The 19350-nt window shown below is 43.9% G+C and overlaps 1 protein-coding gene across 1 annotated transcript in view; it reads right to left on the minus strand.

The window, feature by feature from the left end:
- Window positions 1-19350, minus strand: part of LOC137562618 (A.superbus venom factor 1-like) — a 231262-nt gene that overhangs the window by 203924 nt on the left and 7988 nt on the right. Inside the window, exons 4-7 of the mRNA XM_068274131.1 lie at window positions 14151-14221; window positions 8639-8718; window positions 5003-5085; window positions 3400-3487 (exon numbers count right to left, since the gene is read on the minus strand). Of these exons, the coding sequence (XP_068130232.1) occupies window positions 3400-3487; window positions 5003-5085; window positions 8639-8718; window positions 14151-14221 (322 nt within the window). The remainder of the gene's footprint in view (window positions 1-3399; window positions 3488-5002; window positions 5086-8638; window positions 8719-14150; window positions 14222-19350) is intronic.

Consider the following 19350-nt stretch of genomic DNA (forward strand, 5'->3'; position numbering starts at 1 on the left):
ACACACACCTCCTGTACAGATATCACTGATCACTAGACACACACACCTCCTGTACAGATACCACTGATCACTAGACACACACCTCCTGTACAGATATCACTGATCACTAGAACATACGCACCTCCTGTACAGATATCACTGATCACTAGACACACACCTCCTGTACCGATATCACTGATCACTAGACACACACCTCCTGTACAGATATCACTGATCACTAGACACACACATCTCCTGTGCAGATATCACTGCACACTAGAACACACACCTCCTGTACAGATATCACTGATCACTAGACACACACCTCCTGTACAGATATCACTGATCACTAGACACACACACCTCCTGTACAGATACCACTGATCACTAGACACACACACCTCCTGTACAGATACCACTGATCACTAGACACACACCTCCTGTACAGATATCACTGATCACTAGAACATACACACCTCCTGTACAGATATCACTGATCACTAGACACACACCTCCTGTACCGATATCACTGATCACTAGACACACACCTCCTGTACAGATATCACTGATCACTAGGCACACACCTCCTGTACAGATATCACTGATCACTAGACACATACACCTCCTGTACAGATATCACTGATCACTAGACAGACACCTCCTGTACAGATATCACTGATCACTAGACACACACACCTCCTGTACAGATATCACTGATCACTAGACACACACACCTCCTGTACAGATACCACTGATCACTAGACACACACACCTCCTCTACAGATATCACTGATCACTAGACACACACACCTCCTGTACAGATACCACTGATCACTAGACACACACCTCCTGTACAGATATCACTGATCACTAGAACATACACACCTCCTGTACAGATATCACTGATCACTAGACACACACCTCCTGTACCAATATCACTGATCACTAGACACACACCTCCTGTACAGATATCACTGATCACTAGACACACACACCTCCTGTACAGATATCACTGATCACTAGACACACACACACCTCCTGTACAGATATCACTGATCACTAGAACACACACCTCCTGTACAGATATCACTGATCACTAGACACACACACCTCCTGTACAGATATCACTGATCACTAGACACATCTCCTGTACAGATATCACTGATCACTAGACACACACCTCCTGTACAGATATCACTGATCACTAGACACACACCTCCTGTACAGATATCACTGATCACTAGACACACACACCTCCTGTACAGATATCACTGATCACTAGACACACACACACCTCCTGTACAGATTTCACTGATCACTAGACACACACCTCCTGTACAGATATCACTGATCACTAGACACACACCTCCTGTACAGATATCACTGATCACTAGAACACACACCTCCTGTACAGATTTCACTGATCACTAGAATACACACACCTCCTGTACCGATATCACTGATCACTAGAACACACACCTCCTGTACAAATATCACTGATCACTAGACACACACACCTCCTGTACAGATATCACTGATCACTAGAACACACACACCTCCTGTACAGATATCACTGATCACTAGAACACACACACACACACACACACACACACACACACATTTGCTGTACAGATATTGTAACCCGATTTAAACGTTAGCCCCAGGCCCCGGCTAAGGGGAACCAAAGATTTATTTGTGACCTAACGGTGGTCACTGGTAGCTTCAATCAACCCGTAACACTTCAACAACACAATACACCTCCCTTGCACATCACAGGTCAAAGTACACAATCTCCTAGTCTTTACAGCCGGTGCACCAGTAAAAGCTGTGGAATAAAAAGGTTAAGTTACATACAAATTATATTTGAAAGTTGAGCTACAAAGGTCTTCTTGTACAATAATCAATCACTTTACAGCATGTTTACATCACAGTACCACTGTTGGGGCGTGGGCTGGGAAAGGGGATGGTCTACTGAGCAATTTCAGTTCCTAAGCAGTTCTCAGTCCCTTGCAACCAAGTCCAAGCTATATTGCTCAGCAAAACCTTGGGGGAACTCATGACAGTTCTTAAATATGGTACTCTATAGTTGCACAGTGCGTTGGTTGATCCCAAAAAGGATATTCACCTTGCTCAAAGATCTCTTAGACTCTTTACCCTTGATAGTATCTCACCACAGACCAACTTTACATTTAACACACCTCTCTGGACAGGGTGTCCCAAAATAACAAACAAAATAAAATAGAAATCAAATAAACAAAAAGGTTAGGAAAATAAAAGTAAACAAAATAAAAGATAAAGTGACCAATGCACCCAGCTATACCACCAAAATCACCCTGCTTCAACATAACTCTTTTAGTGCACTTTGACTTTTAGGCTGAATGAGCTCTAATTTAGAGTTGTTGCAAAACTTGTACTCCAAGTAAGTTAACTCTGTCTTTTGGTCAGATGTCAGTTCACTTCTTACTGTAGCACACTTTTAGTATCACGAGACGCAATGCAACTCCTCTTTTCACTTATCTTCTTTAATACTAACCGGTTCTCTCTACAATCACAGTTGGCTCTAGGGCCCATACTCATCTGACTTCCGGATTTCCTTTCTGTCCGGGCTAGCTCGGATTGGCTCTGTGTACACTGCCTCTGGTCTCCGGTCACTGTCTGGCCGGTTGCCGCTGTCTCTCTGCTCTGCTCAGGTTGCTGCCTGGCCGCCGGGTCCCCTCTTAGACTCTGGGGTGACTGCTGTGGAACTCCTTATGGCCTTCTTCCCACTCTCTCCGCCACCTCCTGACTTTTTTGCTAAGTTCCTTCTCTCTCTGGCATGCTCTGGCTAGTTTCAGCCAGTTTCCTCCGGCTACACCCTTCTAGCTCTGCCCCTCCGCGTCTGCGCTGTAGCTTCTGACAGGCCGTGCGGGGCTTCTGGAAAGTTCCACTGCTCTGTGTGCTTTGGTCACTTAGCAACAGTCTATGCGACCATTACAGCGCCTCCTCTCCCATGCGCCGTTTTAGTTCCACAGGAAAGCATCTAAGGCGAAACTTAGCCTTATGCTGGGCATACACGGGTCGATCCGGTGGCCGATTAGCCACCGGATCGACCCCTGCCGCGTCCCCGCTCGCCCGTGCATACGCACAGATCGATTTCCACACGTCCCCGCCGGCGCTTCTTTTCTCCCGCTCGATTTGCCGCTATTGTCCACCCGCGGGGATCGAGTGCGGAATTGATCCCCGCGGTGATCGGACACGTTGGATATTATCAATCGAGCCATCAGGCTCAATTGATAAGCCTCCCCTCAACGCTGTGTATGCCCAGCATTAGATGCTAAAGTTACCTCACACATAGAAATACATTAGCAAAACTTTTGGGACCCTTTTTTAGAGGGTTACAACTTCACTAGAAGTTACAAAATTCTATGTTTATGTACTCACTCTGCATGGATTTCAACACTGAATTCTTCATCTTTTAGTTGGAAAAATTTCTTTGCTGGTATTATTTTAACTTCAAAGCTTGGCAAGACTACAGTGACAAGAAGAGATGTTTTATAGTAGCCTCATGCTTACATAGTGTACAAACAGTTGATCCATACTATTTTATTATTATGTTATTTATTATGCTGGTTGTTTTAGATGTTTTAGGAACCTTAGTGGTGGTGGCCAGTGGTAATGAGAAAAGAAACAAACTAATACCACTAACTAGCTCCACCCCAGGGGCAAATTTGGCAAGTCACAGTTGCAGCTGATCCAGTTAAAGTGTACCAGAGGGTAAAAAGTTAAAAGATATAAAGTACTTACCCCATAATCTAGAAGGTCTCCAGACTACGTCTGGGGCCTGACCTCTCTTCTGTCTTGCTGCTATAGCCCCAGTTAATTGCTCCAATTTGCCCCAGTTGTAGTATGGTGCATACGCTGTCTGCTTGTGGAGCACCCTCCTGAATGGTTATGTGGAGCAGTTAAAGTGGACCCAGATTAAAAATACAAGATTTCAGGAATAAAATCTATTTTCTAAATTCTAATAATAAATAGCAGCCGTTTTTCAGCTGCATGATGACAAATATAAAATATTTTACATTTATTGGAGGAACCCCTCCCTTCCTTTCATATTGCCGGGACAGAATCCGGCAGACTGGTGGAGTAGGTAGTGTCTGGCAAAGGAGGAATTGCTAATGGCTGCCACCTGTGTAACCCTTGTTTACGCAAAGAGAAGGGTGAAAAGCATGTACTGAAATGCTCATAGGCTTGAAGGAGTGTTTATTTACCTTTATATGTGTCAGAGTGGTGCAACTAAATATTTTGAATTTAAAAAAATGTTTGGTTTGGGTCCGCTTTAAGAGCGTCCTGAGCACAGTATGGAAACACAGTAGTGTGGAAGTGCCTAAAGAGAGGGAGCCTGGATGGACAGAGCATACACCCTGGAAATCCCACTGGAAAGGGCTATAGCAGGCAGCCAGTTTTAGACCGAAATTTTGCATGTGCGGAATTTTACATCGAAAATCACAATTACGCATTATAACCCTAATGCTACATTTCAGAGAAAATCTGAATTAATTTTGTATGTAATAGTAATATTTCATAAATGTCGTTTAATTTTGGTGTCAATAGCTTGTATGGGTGCTTTGCTATTCACTACCAAAGTCAGCATGGAATTACGCAGAAATTATGTTAAATTGTATGCGAAATTACGAATGACTATACGAAATTAATTAAATTTACAAATCGTAAATACGTATAGGCGTAATTGTGAAAATGTACGTAAAATGTTGCGTAATCCTAATTAGCTGATTACAATAATCATTAATAGCAGCAAGATGGAGGGGAGGCTGGGCACAACAAGGAGGCTGGAGGTATCTGGAGCTCTTATATAATATTGTAATAAGAATAACTTTTACATTTTTTTCGTCATAAATTTACTTTCTGATAAAACTAATTTGTTGGTAAGGAGAATTTTGAGGATTGGCCAACTACCATTTTTGGTTTCAAATGATATGCATACAGATTTCTGCTATTTAATTATAGTAGACATAAAAGATCTTACTGTATTCCTTCACTTCAAATTGTGTAGTATAAGTAGGACCAGGATTGCCTTCAAAATTGGCCGCTATGGTCCATTCTCCCAATCTGAAAATCAAAAACCATAAGAGAAACAGTAAAGCGCAGTCACCATGTCTTTTTTCTCCTAATCCATGCTTAGCTGTACTACATGTGGGTTTAGAGAATATACCTGTTGCATCTGGGTTATTGGTGTCACATGTCCTTTTTGCCACCAGACAACAGATCTTGAACAGATAAAGGCTATGACCAAATCTAATTTGAGAGTAGGAAACTCAAACTTTACTAGCTCCAAAACTGTTCACAGCCTGGGTTTACTGATTGATGGGGAATTCAACTTCTAGAATCACATTTCAGCTATTGTGAAACATTCTTTTTTTCACCTTAAAGAGACTCTGTAACCTCAAAAACATCCCCTGGGGGGTACTCACCTCGGGTGGGGGAAGCCTTCGGATCCTAATGAGGCTTCCCACGCCACGCCGTCCTCCGTCCCACGGGGGTCTCGCTGCAGCCCTCTGAACAGCCGGTGACAGACCCGACTATAAAATCAATATTTACCTTTGCTGGCTCCAGCGGGGGTGCTGTGGCTGCTTTCCGCTCCGAACTACACGGAAATACCCGATCTCAGTCGGGTCCGCTCTACTGCGCAGGCGCCAGAAACTTGCGCCTGCGCAGTAGAGCAGCGTGTAGTTCGGAGCCAACAGCCGTCAGAGCGCCTGCGCAGGAGCCGGGAAGGTAAATATTGACGTCATCTTTCAGGGAGGGCTGCAGCGAGACCCCCGTGGGACAGAGGACGGCGTGGGAAGCCTCATTAGGATCCGGAGGCTTCCCCCACCCGAGGTGAGTGCCCCCCAGGGGATCTTTTGATGTTACAGATCCTCTTTAAGAGTATAGCAAAAAATAAGCACCTCATTCCTTCAGAGGATTTTCCAACCCTAGTCCAGGCCTTCATCCCATCATGACTGGACTACTGCAGTGCCCTTTATGCTGGCCTTTCAAATAAAGACCTACACTGCCAGCAGCTGGTACAGAATGCTGCCCAGGGCCGGTGGGCGGCATTGCATTAAGTGACGTGAGAGGTGGAACCCAACGCTGGAATATAAGAAGGAAGGTGAGTCATTGTTACGCAGCCTGCTCACTGGTGATGACTTTTAATGCAGGCAAAATAGCTGGAGGGTGAGTGCGGTCGGGGGAGCTCCAGGTGTGGGAGGGGGGCCTGACTCCCTTTCCACTGCTGTGCCCGCTGCTTCCCCTTCCTGGCCGCTTCCCCCTCCAGCTCAGAGGGTCTATGGCTAAAAGTATTAGAGGCAGAGGATCAGCAGAAAAGCCAGGCAACTGGTATTGTTTAAAAGGAAATAAATATGGCAGCCTCCATAGCCCTCTCACCTCGGCTTCCCTGTAAAGATTAATAGCAAAGCCCCTATACATGTTAGAACCACCAAACTTGCTAGGTATGAGTAGAAGGACAGAGCGTTTTGGCTCAATGGAAGGTACAGACTACAGAGAAATCGCAAAGCGCTTGAAAAAGCGCTTTGTATAGCGATTTCACGAGTGCTTCTATGAATAAATACATTGTATTTATTCACTTCCGGGTGAACGTCAGAAAGTGAAAACATGAATCGCTCTGCAAAAGCGGTTAGAAAAGCGCCTTTGTAAGCGCAAAGCGCTGGGAAAAGCGCTGACAAAAAACTCTCAATAAATTGTCAGCGCTTGCGATAGCACAGGTGATTTATAATGTGAACATATCCTAAAACAGTATACAATAACTCCTAGGAATGACAGTTATCAGTGTTGGTAGTAAAATACAAGTTAAAGCGGATCCGAGATGAAAAACTAACTATAACAAGTAACTTGTCTATATCTCTTATCTAAAGTTTAAATAATTTACACAGCAAATATAGCTGCAAACAGCTTTAATAGAAAATGATTATTTCTTCCTGTGATACAATGACAGCGGCCATGTTGTTTGTAAACATTACACAGAGGTAAGTTTATCCGTATCTTGATCGCTAAGCCTGTGAAAAAAACCTAATCCCCCCTCCTCCCTCCTCCCCTCTGCCTCTGAAATCAATGGCTAGTAACACCTCCTCCTCCTCCTGCCCAGACTGAGCTCCCATGAGCCCTTGCTACTGCCAAGGCTCTCTGAAAACCTGTGAGCGTGGTTTATTTAGTTTATAGGGAATTAGAGTATTAAAACAAAAACAACAAAGTATTTAACTTGAGGAATGCCCTATAAACTATATGAAAGGAACACAATTATGCAATGAGTAAAAGTTCACCTCGGATCCACTTTAAGGGACAATGTGACCCTACAGTAGTACAATAGTACAGCGTCTAACCAATTTGTGCACTCATTTCTACTTAAAGCGGAACCGAGATGAAAAATGAACTATTATGCTGGGAATACACGGTTCGTTTCTGCCATTCGATTCTGCGTTCGATCATTTTTGCCACTCAGTTCTGCAGTCGATTCTCTTATTTTTCTATTCACCTCTATGAGAAATCGAGCGGCGTAACGATCGAAAGGGAAATCGGACATGTCAGAAATTATCTATCGAGCCATCTAAATAGCTCAAAAACGAACCGTGTATTCCCAGCATAAGAAGTGTCTGGTCTATAAATCTTATCCAAAGTTTAGATAAGTCTACACATGTGCACACTGTTTTTGCAGCTGAGTCTCCCCACGCCAGCCATCAGTCAGGTGCCGGGTTGTGTCTGGTTGGAATAGATACCCCTTTATTAATCAAATTTATTTTTGGTCTTTTATGACTATACATATTCTCTGGTTAAGATATTCTCTATGCTTTGTGGGGGCCTGACGGTGGGTCAATAACCCGAAACGGACCAGTGTCGTCGCCTGAACTAAAAATACTTTTTTCACCAAACAAAGCACACAGTGTCTATGATCTGCCTTTTTGTATTGATTTTTTTTATGTCTGTACCACAAATTTCTCTGCTGTTTTACAAAGGACTCTCTACCTCTTTGAAGAAAAAAGATTTTTGTGAATACAATAAAGTCTGAAACTAAAATTTTGGAAACAGATCGCTGGTTTGTGGCTTCACTTTATTCAAACCGATCCTCCTATACAGAAATCTGGTACTACTCTGAGCATAGTGGTGTGCTCAAGTGATGATCGCTACATCAATAAGAGTTCCTTTTACCTGGGGCTCATTCCCAACAATATTGAAACATATAGCTCCAATCACACAGACAAAACAAGATGGATTGAAAAAAAAAAAAAAAAACTCCCTCCTCCCCCCCTTTATATCTGCCTATAGTGGATCTCTTTGCATTGGCTGCTGGGGCTTGTTGTGCATCCTGGGAGAAAATTACTGACTTACACGCCCATTCTACATTTCCCACCAAATTTTTTGGCACGTACTGCCCCCAAGTTTTGACTGTGATCTTTCGGTGAGAAAGTGACCACATGGTGAATCGATGGCCATTTCTTGTGGGGACCTTTGGTAAGCGAGAAAGGCCCAATTAGTGGTGACATCACACGTTATATTCTCACTCATCCCTACTCTGCGGGAAAACAAATTCAAACATTACAAATTCAAACACTGGCAATCTTCTCTGCCGCTGTGTGTATCATTTACTGGTGTCATAAAGGGGCGTTACCTTGCAAGATCAGACAATTTGTAACTGGAGAAGATTCTACCGTAACGGATGTCCCTCCTGACACTGACATTGTCTGGAGCCTGGTGAGAGAAGAAAATGATTAAATAAATACATGTTTGAATACACAGGACATCAAAGGCAGAATTTCCTCAATTTTTAGATAACTCATGGAAAGGAAGTTTGAGTTCACATCAGGAGCTAAAATCATTCTTCACTTCACCAAATATTTTTCATCCCACAGAAACACAGTCCCTGTGTCAATGATTGGCAGCAACAATGAGTTGCAGTGGTCATTGTAACAACCAAAGTAACATTTCCACGCATTACTTCCTGTTCGCACACTTATATTACGCTTACAGGAAAAAATGCGAGGACATCTTGTGGCCAAATAGTAAAATTACACCTACATACATTTATTTTGTTAAAAAGACCCCCACTTACATTTAAAATTAACACCTTACCTCCCAGGCTCCCACACTATCCCATAATTACACAGATACAAATGTTGCTTTATAAAAAAAATACAATTAAAAAAACATAAATAGTTACCTTAGGGACTGAACTTTTTTTTTAATATGTATGTCAAGGGGATCCATTGAAAAGGGTGCCTGAGCTGCCTGTATGAAAAGGAGGCCTCCATAGACACATGGCCGGCCTTTGACCTGAGCGACCAGAGTGGCGCTCAGGGCGCCGGCTTCCAGGGGGGGGCGCACGTGATGTGCATTCAACTGGCCCTGGCTGTGGCTGCGGGCTCCGGGTCACTTCACCCCCTGGTGCCGCAGGGGGTTATGGGGGCGAAGACTGCAGGAACCTGCTGCTGCCTCTTGCTGAGTCTATGTGAGCCGTGCGTGCCAGTAGCCCCACCCCTCGCTCACAGGCGATGTCTGCGCTGCGCACTAATCACAGAGAGACATGCTTGTCAATCCTGACTCCTGGCCATCTTCTGTCCCCACCTACAAGCAGAAAGGTAAGATTCCCCAACTGCCTCCCGGTTGGGGAAGTGTGTGTGTGGGGAGGGGGGGTTTCCTATATACGCTAAGGGCCCTTTTCCACTAGCAGTCGCTAGCGTTCACGCTGAATGCTAGCGATTGCTGAATCGCAAAGCTAAAAAATTACCGGCGATTTCCCGACGTTTGCGGCCGCGATTTTGCTATGCTATGCACTGCATAGCAAAATCGCGGCAAATATCGCTCCGCCGCGCATTTGCGTTCCTGTAAAAAACGAATCGCGGCAGTGGAAATGACCTACCGTGATTCCTATGTTAAAACGCAAACCGTAGCGATTGTAAAATCGCTAGCGGTTTGCGACTTTGCGATTCAGCCAGCGCAAACGCGCTAGTGGAAAAGGGCCCTCAAGGGGATCTGCTTGTATACTAGATTAGATCTAATTCGATCTAAATACAATATATAATGTTTAATGATAAATAATGGAACATAATAGTTATAACAGTTCAAGTTAGGTTCCAACTTGGCCCTATTCAGTTACTATCTAGTATGGAACAGTTTATATGCACATATTCATATGTGCATATGGATGTTTCTATGTATCATCATATGGTATATGCACTTTCTAGCATTCCTCCTCCCCCCCCCTTTTTCCCTTACCTCCCTCCTCCTCCTCCCCCCCCCCCCCCCCTTCCTGGCTTCTCTTCTCTACCTTCTCCGATTTATACAGTATATGATTGTTAGCATGTGATGATTGGTGCTGTGTTTTTATGCAACATTCACTGTGTATGTCTTTTATATATAAGGTGTATTGTATTGGTTCACACCTTTTTTACGTTGTGTGTCTCTTTAAGAACTGAGTTGACACCTGTGGGCGTGTTCTCTTCACCTATACAACCTGTGCAATGTCTGTTTTTTGTAAGCTATGGTTAAGAAGCCGTTGCTCTGATACGCGTGAGTTTTTGTTTGCAACTTTGATGCTGGATTATAAATAAAGGTCTTTTGATTACATCCCATCATTTGGTGCAGCGGGATTTTCTTGGACTTTCTGGAGATTTGGCCTCAACTTCCTGGCTCCCATATGTGCTAAAAATGTGAGTGTAGCAGCCTTTCCACCAGTTCTGTCCATTTTCCATTTAAACAGCAGTTTTATTGAAAAAGAAAAGATATAAAAAAAAAATCAAAATAAAAAAATAGAGCAGTAAGCAATATAGCGTGTAAGCAAATCTGTGGCATTAGACACAAGCCTAAATGCATCAACCATACAATTATCTCATATTTCGCTAGGTGATGGCATACTGAACAATATTCAAAAGAGATGTAACAAGAGAAGAAAAAAGGAGATCGAGAGCCACCAATAGTGTATTATTGTTTCTATGGATGGCACAATTGTAAGTAAAAGGGTTTATACTCACAAGTATGGGTTGCCGATAGGGGCAACCACTTCAATCGCAAACGAGGAAATTAGACCTGTCCTCGCTCAGGTTAAAGAAGTCGCTCTCCGTAGAAGAAAAAAGAGGGGTGTCAACACCCATCCACCAGGTGGATCAATATGTACTCAGTATAAGGAGGCGCCAGAAGAATAAAAAGTCAAATTAAAATGATAAAATTGTTAAAATTGTAAAATTTTGCCACCTACAATTTTATCATTTTAATTTGACTTTTTATTCTTCTGGCGCCTCCTTATACTGAGTAAATATTCAAAAGAGAAGACGGAGATGATAAACATAAGACTATCCTAACAAACATGATCAATCTTTAACCATTCCGCGTGCATGAAGTACGGGCACGAGGAATAATGGGTGACGGGTAAAGTCGACATAAGTCTAAATGATAAACACTGTTGTGGATTGGGCGCCAGATGAAAATGAAAAAATATTTACAGTGGTAATGACGATAGTAAAACATAGTTATAGTTTAGCAATATTTTACTACAACTAAACCTAACCCTACTTCCACACAGAACCCTCCCCTCTGCGATGTCTGACCCTAAACCCCCCTTCCTGATGCCTAAGCATAACCCCCTTCTTGATGCTTAACCCTAAAAACCCTTCTTCCCGTGTCTAACCCTAAAACCTCCCTACCTAATGCCTAAACCTAACCCCCTTTCTAGATGCCTAACCCTAAAACTCCCCTTCTTGATGCCTTTTGCCTAACCTTTTAAAGCCCCTTCTTGATACCTAACCCTAAAGCTCTTCTTCCTGTGTCTAACCCTAAAGTCTCCCTTCCTATCCTGATGCCTAACCCTAAAACTCCCCTTCCTGATGCCTAACCATTTAATCCACCTTCCTGATGCCTAACCCTAAAACCCTTCTTCCTGATGCCAAAACCTAAAACCACATGCATCAAAAAAGATTATAATACATTATAATTCAATTCAAATTCTTAAATACAAAAGACCAAAAATTCAATAACTATACCTAACCCTAACCCCCTCCCCTCCCTGATGCCTAACCCTAAAACCCTTCTTCCTGATGCCAAAACCAAAAAACACATGCATCAAAAAAGATTATAATACATTATAATTCAATTCAAATTCTTAAATACAAAAGACCAAAAATTCAATAACTATACCTAGCCCTAACCCCCTCCCCTCCCTGATGCCTAACCCTAAAACCCCCTTTCCTGATGCCAAACCCTAAAACCACATGCATCAAAAAAGATTATAAAACATTATAATTCAATTAAAATTCTTAAATACAAAAGACCAAAAATTCAATAACTATAACTTTTCAAAAACTGCACATGGCAGTTTTACCTTCATGCTGCACAGGGAGGTGAAAGGGCCAACCCTAGCGGTATTTTATATTCCTCTCCTGGAGAAGTTGCACCAGAGGGAAGGATGGGAGAGATCTGCCATGATGATTATATTGGTGCCATCAAAGTCTATGTCTTTTTTTGGCTCTTGCAGCTCGCAATATGTCTTCTTTTAAAGTGAAGAAATGCACCTGGCATTAAACATCTCTGGGAAAATTCACTTGTAACCCATGGGTTGTAGGAACTCTGTGGATCCTATCTATTTCTATGGCAGGCCGACTACCTCTGGTCCTCCAATGACCTTCGCCTAACTGCCACACACATTTCCCACCTCCATGCGCGCCTGCAGGATTTCTCAAGAGCTGCCCCAACCCTTCCACCACTCATCAGACTTGCCTCCTCTTTTCACACATTCAAGCAAGCCCTCAAAACCCACCTCGTTAAGATGACCTACCCACCCCCTACCTAATATTTATTCCATAGCCCTACCTAGTGTGTCCATCCCCCCCCCCCCCTTCCCTTAGATTCTAAGCCTATGGCCGGGTCCTCCCTTCCCTAGTGTAGTTTACATGATCGTGTGCTCCCTTCCTATGACCGCCTCATACTTGTATTACTGGGCCTAACTAACCAGCCCAAAAACACATGATTATATATCTTGTACCCCGTTTGACTTGTATAACTTTTTCTTATGTTGTATAACCTTGTTACGTTACATCTGCCATCCTCTGTGTATGTATTTATTGTCCAGCGCTGTGTAATACATTGGCTCTTTATAAATACAATAAACAACAAACACCATTTTTATACGGCACATTCAAATTCAACCTCACAGCTCAGATGCTGAACAATAATATTAGACTTGCATTGAAATCCCATGTAAAGCCCATGCTAGTGAGTCAGCTAATTTGGGCACTGTGCAGCCGATTTGGGTGCCGCTGTAGGTGATTATATCATTAGACATAGCAGTACTTACTGTGTCATTTGGGCACCGGCAACAGCCGGAGACAGAATTATGATAAAAATGGTGTAATAACCTATGCCCGAATTACGGGGGAAAGGTTTTCAGTAAGGGAGTGTTGACGGAGAATAGCCAGTGCTTTGCCCTTGACTGTTTTGAGATGTACTCCTTGCTAATGCCTAAAGGTGTGGCTGTGCACCTCTACTAACAACCAGCCTTCACAGCATGTATCAAGCTCAGGGCTAGATTTAAAATAAGGCAGTGTAGGCACGTGCCTACAGGCGCCTGATAATGGAAAGGCGGCTCTCTCCCCTGCCAGAGTGCCTCTCTCCCTCATTCACTACGCAGAGTCTTGATGAGAGTGTCTGCCTCTAATACTTTTAGCCATAGACCCTTCTCTTGGCATTCCACTGACCACTTGCTACCTAATACTGAGGTTCCTCTAACTACGGTACCTACTTGGTGAGCCTCTAGCTACTAAATATTGAGGGTATTTCTGGCTACCTTATACTAAAGGGCACCTGTAGCTACCTATGATGGGCAAGGGAGGTAAGAGAGAAGTGACAGCTGGGACAGCCAGCACATTTGCCAGTGTGGTCCAGCAGGGGTTTGTAGGTTTATGGAGGGTGAAGTCTAAGGTGCCAGGACACCTGTGCCTATAGGCTCCTGTGAGGTAAAACCAGGCCTGATCGTGCTTTTGTCAATCCCTGTAAATTGCCCATTAGCCACTTCACACATAACAGTGTTTTGAGTTTTTGACAGCAATTTAGGCAATTGGATGGCTGAGTAGTAATTAACTATTCAGAGCTCAGTGCACAGGGGATCGGGAGCAGATGAGTGACAACGTTCTTACCAGAATCTCTATAGTGATTTGCTTGTCGATAGGCTTCATGTCTAGTGCCAAGGTGAAGATGTTGAAGAGAACTGAGTCAGAAAAAGTAAAACATAAGTGTTATGTTAGCTGGCATATAAAACTGTGTGGATGTAAAACCCCCCACAAATAACACGTTATCATACAACACTTCTTAGCAAATGCAATACAAAAAATATGTAATAGTGTTTCAGGGGTGTAAGTAGAAGGGAGTAGCCCAGAGCTGTAAGGAGGCCCAGCTACAACTTCACTCCCTCTGATAAAGGTGTCAGTCGTTCAGATCAGGTGTCTTTGTGGCTACACTTGTTATGGGTGTGAAGATTATGATGGCCCCACTTGTTTTATGACCCTTGTGAGCAGACCTCACAAGTGTCACGTTTTCCCTGTGACACTGCCGCTTTGGAGGCGGTGTTACGGTGTCACGGCATCGTGGGGCACTGGTCAAATGTCTCGCCCACACAGGAGAGTTTAGGCCAATAGCAGAAGTGTACCTGTGAGCATCACTGAACGGACGCATACACAAGAAATCTGCTTTTTATGGCCAGGGAAGAGAGGAGGCGGAGCTCCAGAGCGGATAAGATGAATGAGCCAGTCCAGTTCATGTAAATATAGAGGGGTGTGTGGAAGAAAATTCTAAGAGAGAGAGCCGTAGCTGATATCTGAGGGAGGAGGAGGCAGAGACGAGTCAGCAGAGAAGCAGCCCACACACAGACCACGCACATAGGGCTTTAATCACTAAACCATGATAACTCATATCACGGCCGTTTTCGCACGATCGCAAATTTGTGCACACAATCGCGAATTTTCGCACGAAAACGCAGCTGTTTTTGCACGCAAATTCACGATTGCGCATGAAAATTCGCGATCACGTGCAAACACAGAAATGCGCGAAAACGGCTGTGATATGAGTTATCACAGATTAGTGAATCAAGCCCATAGTGTGCTGCTGCTGCACGTGAGAGCCAGCCAGGAGGGGGAGAAGATGAGACCTGCATGTGCATATCATCTGACAGAGGAGAGAAGATCAGCGTCACTCAGCATGGAGCCTCTATCAGGAGGAGAGAAGGGGAAGAGGCGAGCCTCAGCTGGAAGGGGCTGGGGGGGGGGGGGGGAGTGAGAAGATCCTGAGCCATGAAGGAAACAGGAGATCAGTAGAGTGGCTGCATGGTAAGGCTGTTATGATGACACCTGACCTGAGGCTTAATTAGCTTAAAGAGAGTCTGAAGTGAAACAAAAAACAGCTTTTCACCTTATATTTAACAGGGGCATGTTTGCCCCTGCTAAAACGCCGCTATCCCGCGGCAGAACGAGGGGTCTTTACCCCCCCCCCCCAATCCCCTCCGTGGTGTCCGGGGATCGCTTCCTGTTGAGGCAGGGCTAATGGCCGCAGCTCTGCCTCTCAGCACGTCTTCCTTCACTGAGAGGGGCGGGGGAGAGGCGGAGATCCGCTGCTGATAGACGCGCATGGAAGCAGAGCTACAGCCATTAGCTCTGCCTCCATGAGCAGCAAAATCTATGACCAAGTTGGTCGTGGATTTGCAGGGGGGGATTTGAGGGGTAAAGACCCCTCATTCTGCCGCGGGATAGCGGCGTTTTAGCTGGGGCAAACATGCCCGTTAAATATAAGGTAAAAAGCCGTTTTTTGTTTCACTTCAGACTCTCTTTAATGAGGGCACCTTATACAAAAGATACATCCTAATTTTTTTTTTTATAAGAATATCTACTGCATAAAACTGTGTTATGGGGGAGACCAGGGCTGGGTTACCCAACACCTCAGGTAGTTGCCATAGAAAAGAAGCATCTGGAAATGTAGGCGCCAGAAACAGCAGTATACTATTGCCATTACATGTAAATTCAGGGCGTGGTTGGAGGTGTGGCAAGGGCGGGGCTTAGTGTCCCTTTTTGCTGATTCCAAAAGTTGGGCGGTATGTGTGAGATGGGCCCCCAGACTATGAGAGTCGCCAGTGGTAGCTAGGCAAGGGAAAGGGTGTGAACATTGGGGGCCTCAAACTTTTCCTGGGGGGCCCCATGATTTGTAGTTACGACACTGTAGTGTATCTTCTTGCTTTTTTTTATGAGCATACAAATTCGTAAATATTCACAGATGATCTCTTGCTATATGTCTCTAGTCCAGGGTTCGGTAACGTTAGCAATTCAAAGTAAACAATACCAAATTAAAGCTCCTGAATATTTTTTTGGACCCTGAATACTTGAGTTTCAAAAAGGTTTTATTAGTGAACAAAGCTTAAAGAGAGAGCAACAAATACAGATAGGGCTATCCCATGTACAGTATAGACCCACAAAGGGGTTCTGACTATCACTCGTAAATCAGAGGAATAATGTATACAACAAGTATCCTGGGCAATATGTCAACAAAAATAAGGACAGATAACAATATTATTCACTTATAGAAAAGGAAGAAAAAAAATGTATAGATATCAATTTTATGTAAAAAATTCTCAATTTATCACTCACCATTATAAAACATTCTTAAAAATATATATATTTGTTTATAGAGCCATAAGCTGACACACAAGGGGGGAACCACTAATGACATCTACTGATATTGCAAATGCAAGTATATGGGCCGAGGAGTCTTATGCTGGGCATACACGGGTCGATCCGGCGGCCGATTAGCCGCCGAATCGACTCCCGCCGCGTCCTCCCGAATCGATTCCCGCTTGTCCCCACCGGCGCTTCTTATCTTCCGCTCGATTCGCCGCGATTGTCCGCCCGCGGGTGTCGAGCGCGGAATCGATCCCCGCGGTGATCGGACACGTCGGATATTATCAAATCTAGCCATCAGCGGCTCGATTGATAAGGTATCGTCGAGCCGTGTATGCCCAGCATTAGACTCAAAGGAAGCACCTTTTTGCTTAGACCTGTAGTGTGACAGATAACAATATACAAAACAAATTTAAACAAAGACGATCTGATATGGTAGCAGGACATTTTTCAATCTCTCAAACTTAATAGCGATGATCATAATCTGCTTATTACGATTACACAAACTTTCACATAATTTTTCACAATTACGGCCATACACAATTACGATTTTGACATTTATTTTGCACAATCCATTTGTAATTGCGCGTAATTACGCAAATACATGCTATCATCCCCAAAATTGCTATGTACGTTACGGGGAATAGTGAGAACAAATAAAGAATTTTTCAAAAAGAACTTGAAGTTTTTGATTTTAAAAATGCAAAAGGAAAAATGGTTTTTAAACTCAAAATATCTCAAAAACTACAAGTTAATTGAAAAATATTTTTTTAGACTTACTCCCACTATTCCCCACTTAGGAAACTCTTGCGGTGTGAACCAGCCCTTACATGTTTTTTTTTCTTTAAATAAACACTGAGGTATATCTGTGTTTTTCTGAAAATAAATAAGAATTACTTTAAATTGGTGTAATTTGCCTTCTTAAAACAGAAGGAAATCTGCAATAATTCAGCTATGAGGGCTGGTGCACACCGAGCGGCTTTTTGGGCGTTTTCATATCCGCTTGCGGCTGCGGATCTGCTTGGTCAATGTATCTCAATGGGGTGGTGCACACCAGAGCGGCAGGCGTTTTGCAGAAACGAAAAATGTCTGGGTGAGGCATTTTTTGGATTTCGGATGCGTTTCTGCCTCAATGTTAAGTATAGGAAAAACGCAAACCGCTCTGAAAAACGCCTGTTCAGAGCGGTTTTGCAGGCGTTTTTGTTACAGAAGCTGTCCAGTAACAGCTTTACTGTAACAATATATGAAATCTACTATACTGAAAACCGCAGCAGCAATCCGCAAAACGCTAGCAAAACGCCTCATAAAAATAAAAAAAAGCGTTTAAAAATCTGCTAGCATTTTGCGGATCTGCTAGCGGGTTTTGGTGTGCACCAGTCCTGAGTGAACATTTGTGGTTACCCACAATGCACCACTACTGAATATGCAAATCATCCCTTTAAGAAAACAAATACAAGACTTCACCCTCTTGCCTACTTATCTGATTTTCTATAATGCTATCTATGAGGACTTAGGATCAGCAAATAATTCTAAGCACCATGTCCTGTTTGTGCAGTCAGAGCATTAATAGTCAAACAAACAGTTAGACAAAGGTCAGGGCTCAGTGTTTGTTCATTGGAAGCCTGGGCAATGTTCCTAATTGAGTTCTGTGGACAGTGGCATGTTAAAAGGAGAGACCCTCTATCATCTGTTTGCCTAGGCAATGAATGCTAGAGGCGAGTTGATAGGTAGCCATCAGGGGCGTAGCTAGAAATGACTGGGCCCCATAGCAAAAAATGTTTATGTCTGGGAACTGTACCTTATACAGTTCCCTGGTGTCAATTGCGACCCCCCCCAACTCCACTATACAGTTAACTGGTGTCTAGTGATGCTCCTCCCTCTCCTATACAGCAGTTCCCTGGTGTTTAGTGGTCCTCCTTCCCCTATACAGTTCCTTGGTGTCTAGTGGCCACCAAAACTTCCTTTATATGGCTTCCCTGGTGTTCTTGGGCTTCACCTCCAATATAGCTTCCCTGGTGGTCTAGAGTGGGTCAAACATAATGCAAAGTGAGGAAACCACTTGAGGGCCAAATTGAATGGCTCTGAGGGCCAGATTTGGCCCCCAGGCTGGAGTTTGACATATATGCTCTTATCGAATTTGATTAAAGAGAGAGAGCTGCCCATACACAGCAGGCCGATTCCCGATCGATTTCATGGTGAAATTGATCCATAATCAATTTCGACGCTGCACCCGCTAAAGTGCAAGGTGCCCCCCAGTGCCCAGTGCACTATACATCACCTGTCCATGGCTTCCACATGTCCAAAGCTGCCTCCAGGGCTGAGTCCTACACCCATACACGCACCCCATGTGGTTGCTGAGTAATGCAGGTGCGTGTGACGTCATTCATGCGCCCACGTTACTTGGCAACAACGTGGGGCGCATGCATGGATTAAGGGCCGCATCAAAAGCCAGCGGAGGACATGTGGTGGCCATGACAAGTAATGTTTAGTGCACTGGGCACCAGGGGGCACACTGCACATTAGGGGAGACAGTGTCGGGGGTTTTGTCGCATTCGTCCCAATATCGCTTGCCGTTACCACTGCACAACTGATTGAGCAAGTCGGCCTTATATCTTGCAGCATGTCCGGCCGATTAACATGACCAATTTCGGCCCGAAATTGGTCGCATTGTCGATCG

This window comes from Hyperolius riggenbachi, chromosome 3, assembly GCF_040937935.1.
Source record: "Hyperolius riggenbachi isolate aHypRig1 chromosome 3, aHypRig1.pri, whole genome shotgun sequence".
Classification (NCBI taxonomy): Eukaryota; Metazoa; Chordata; class Amphibia; order Anura; family Hyperoliidae; genus Hyperolius; species Hyperolius riggenbachi.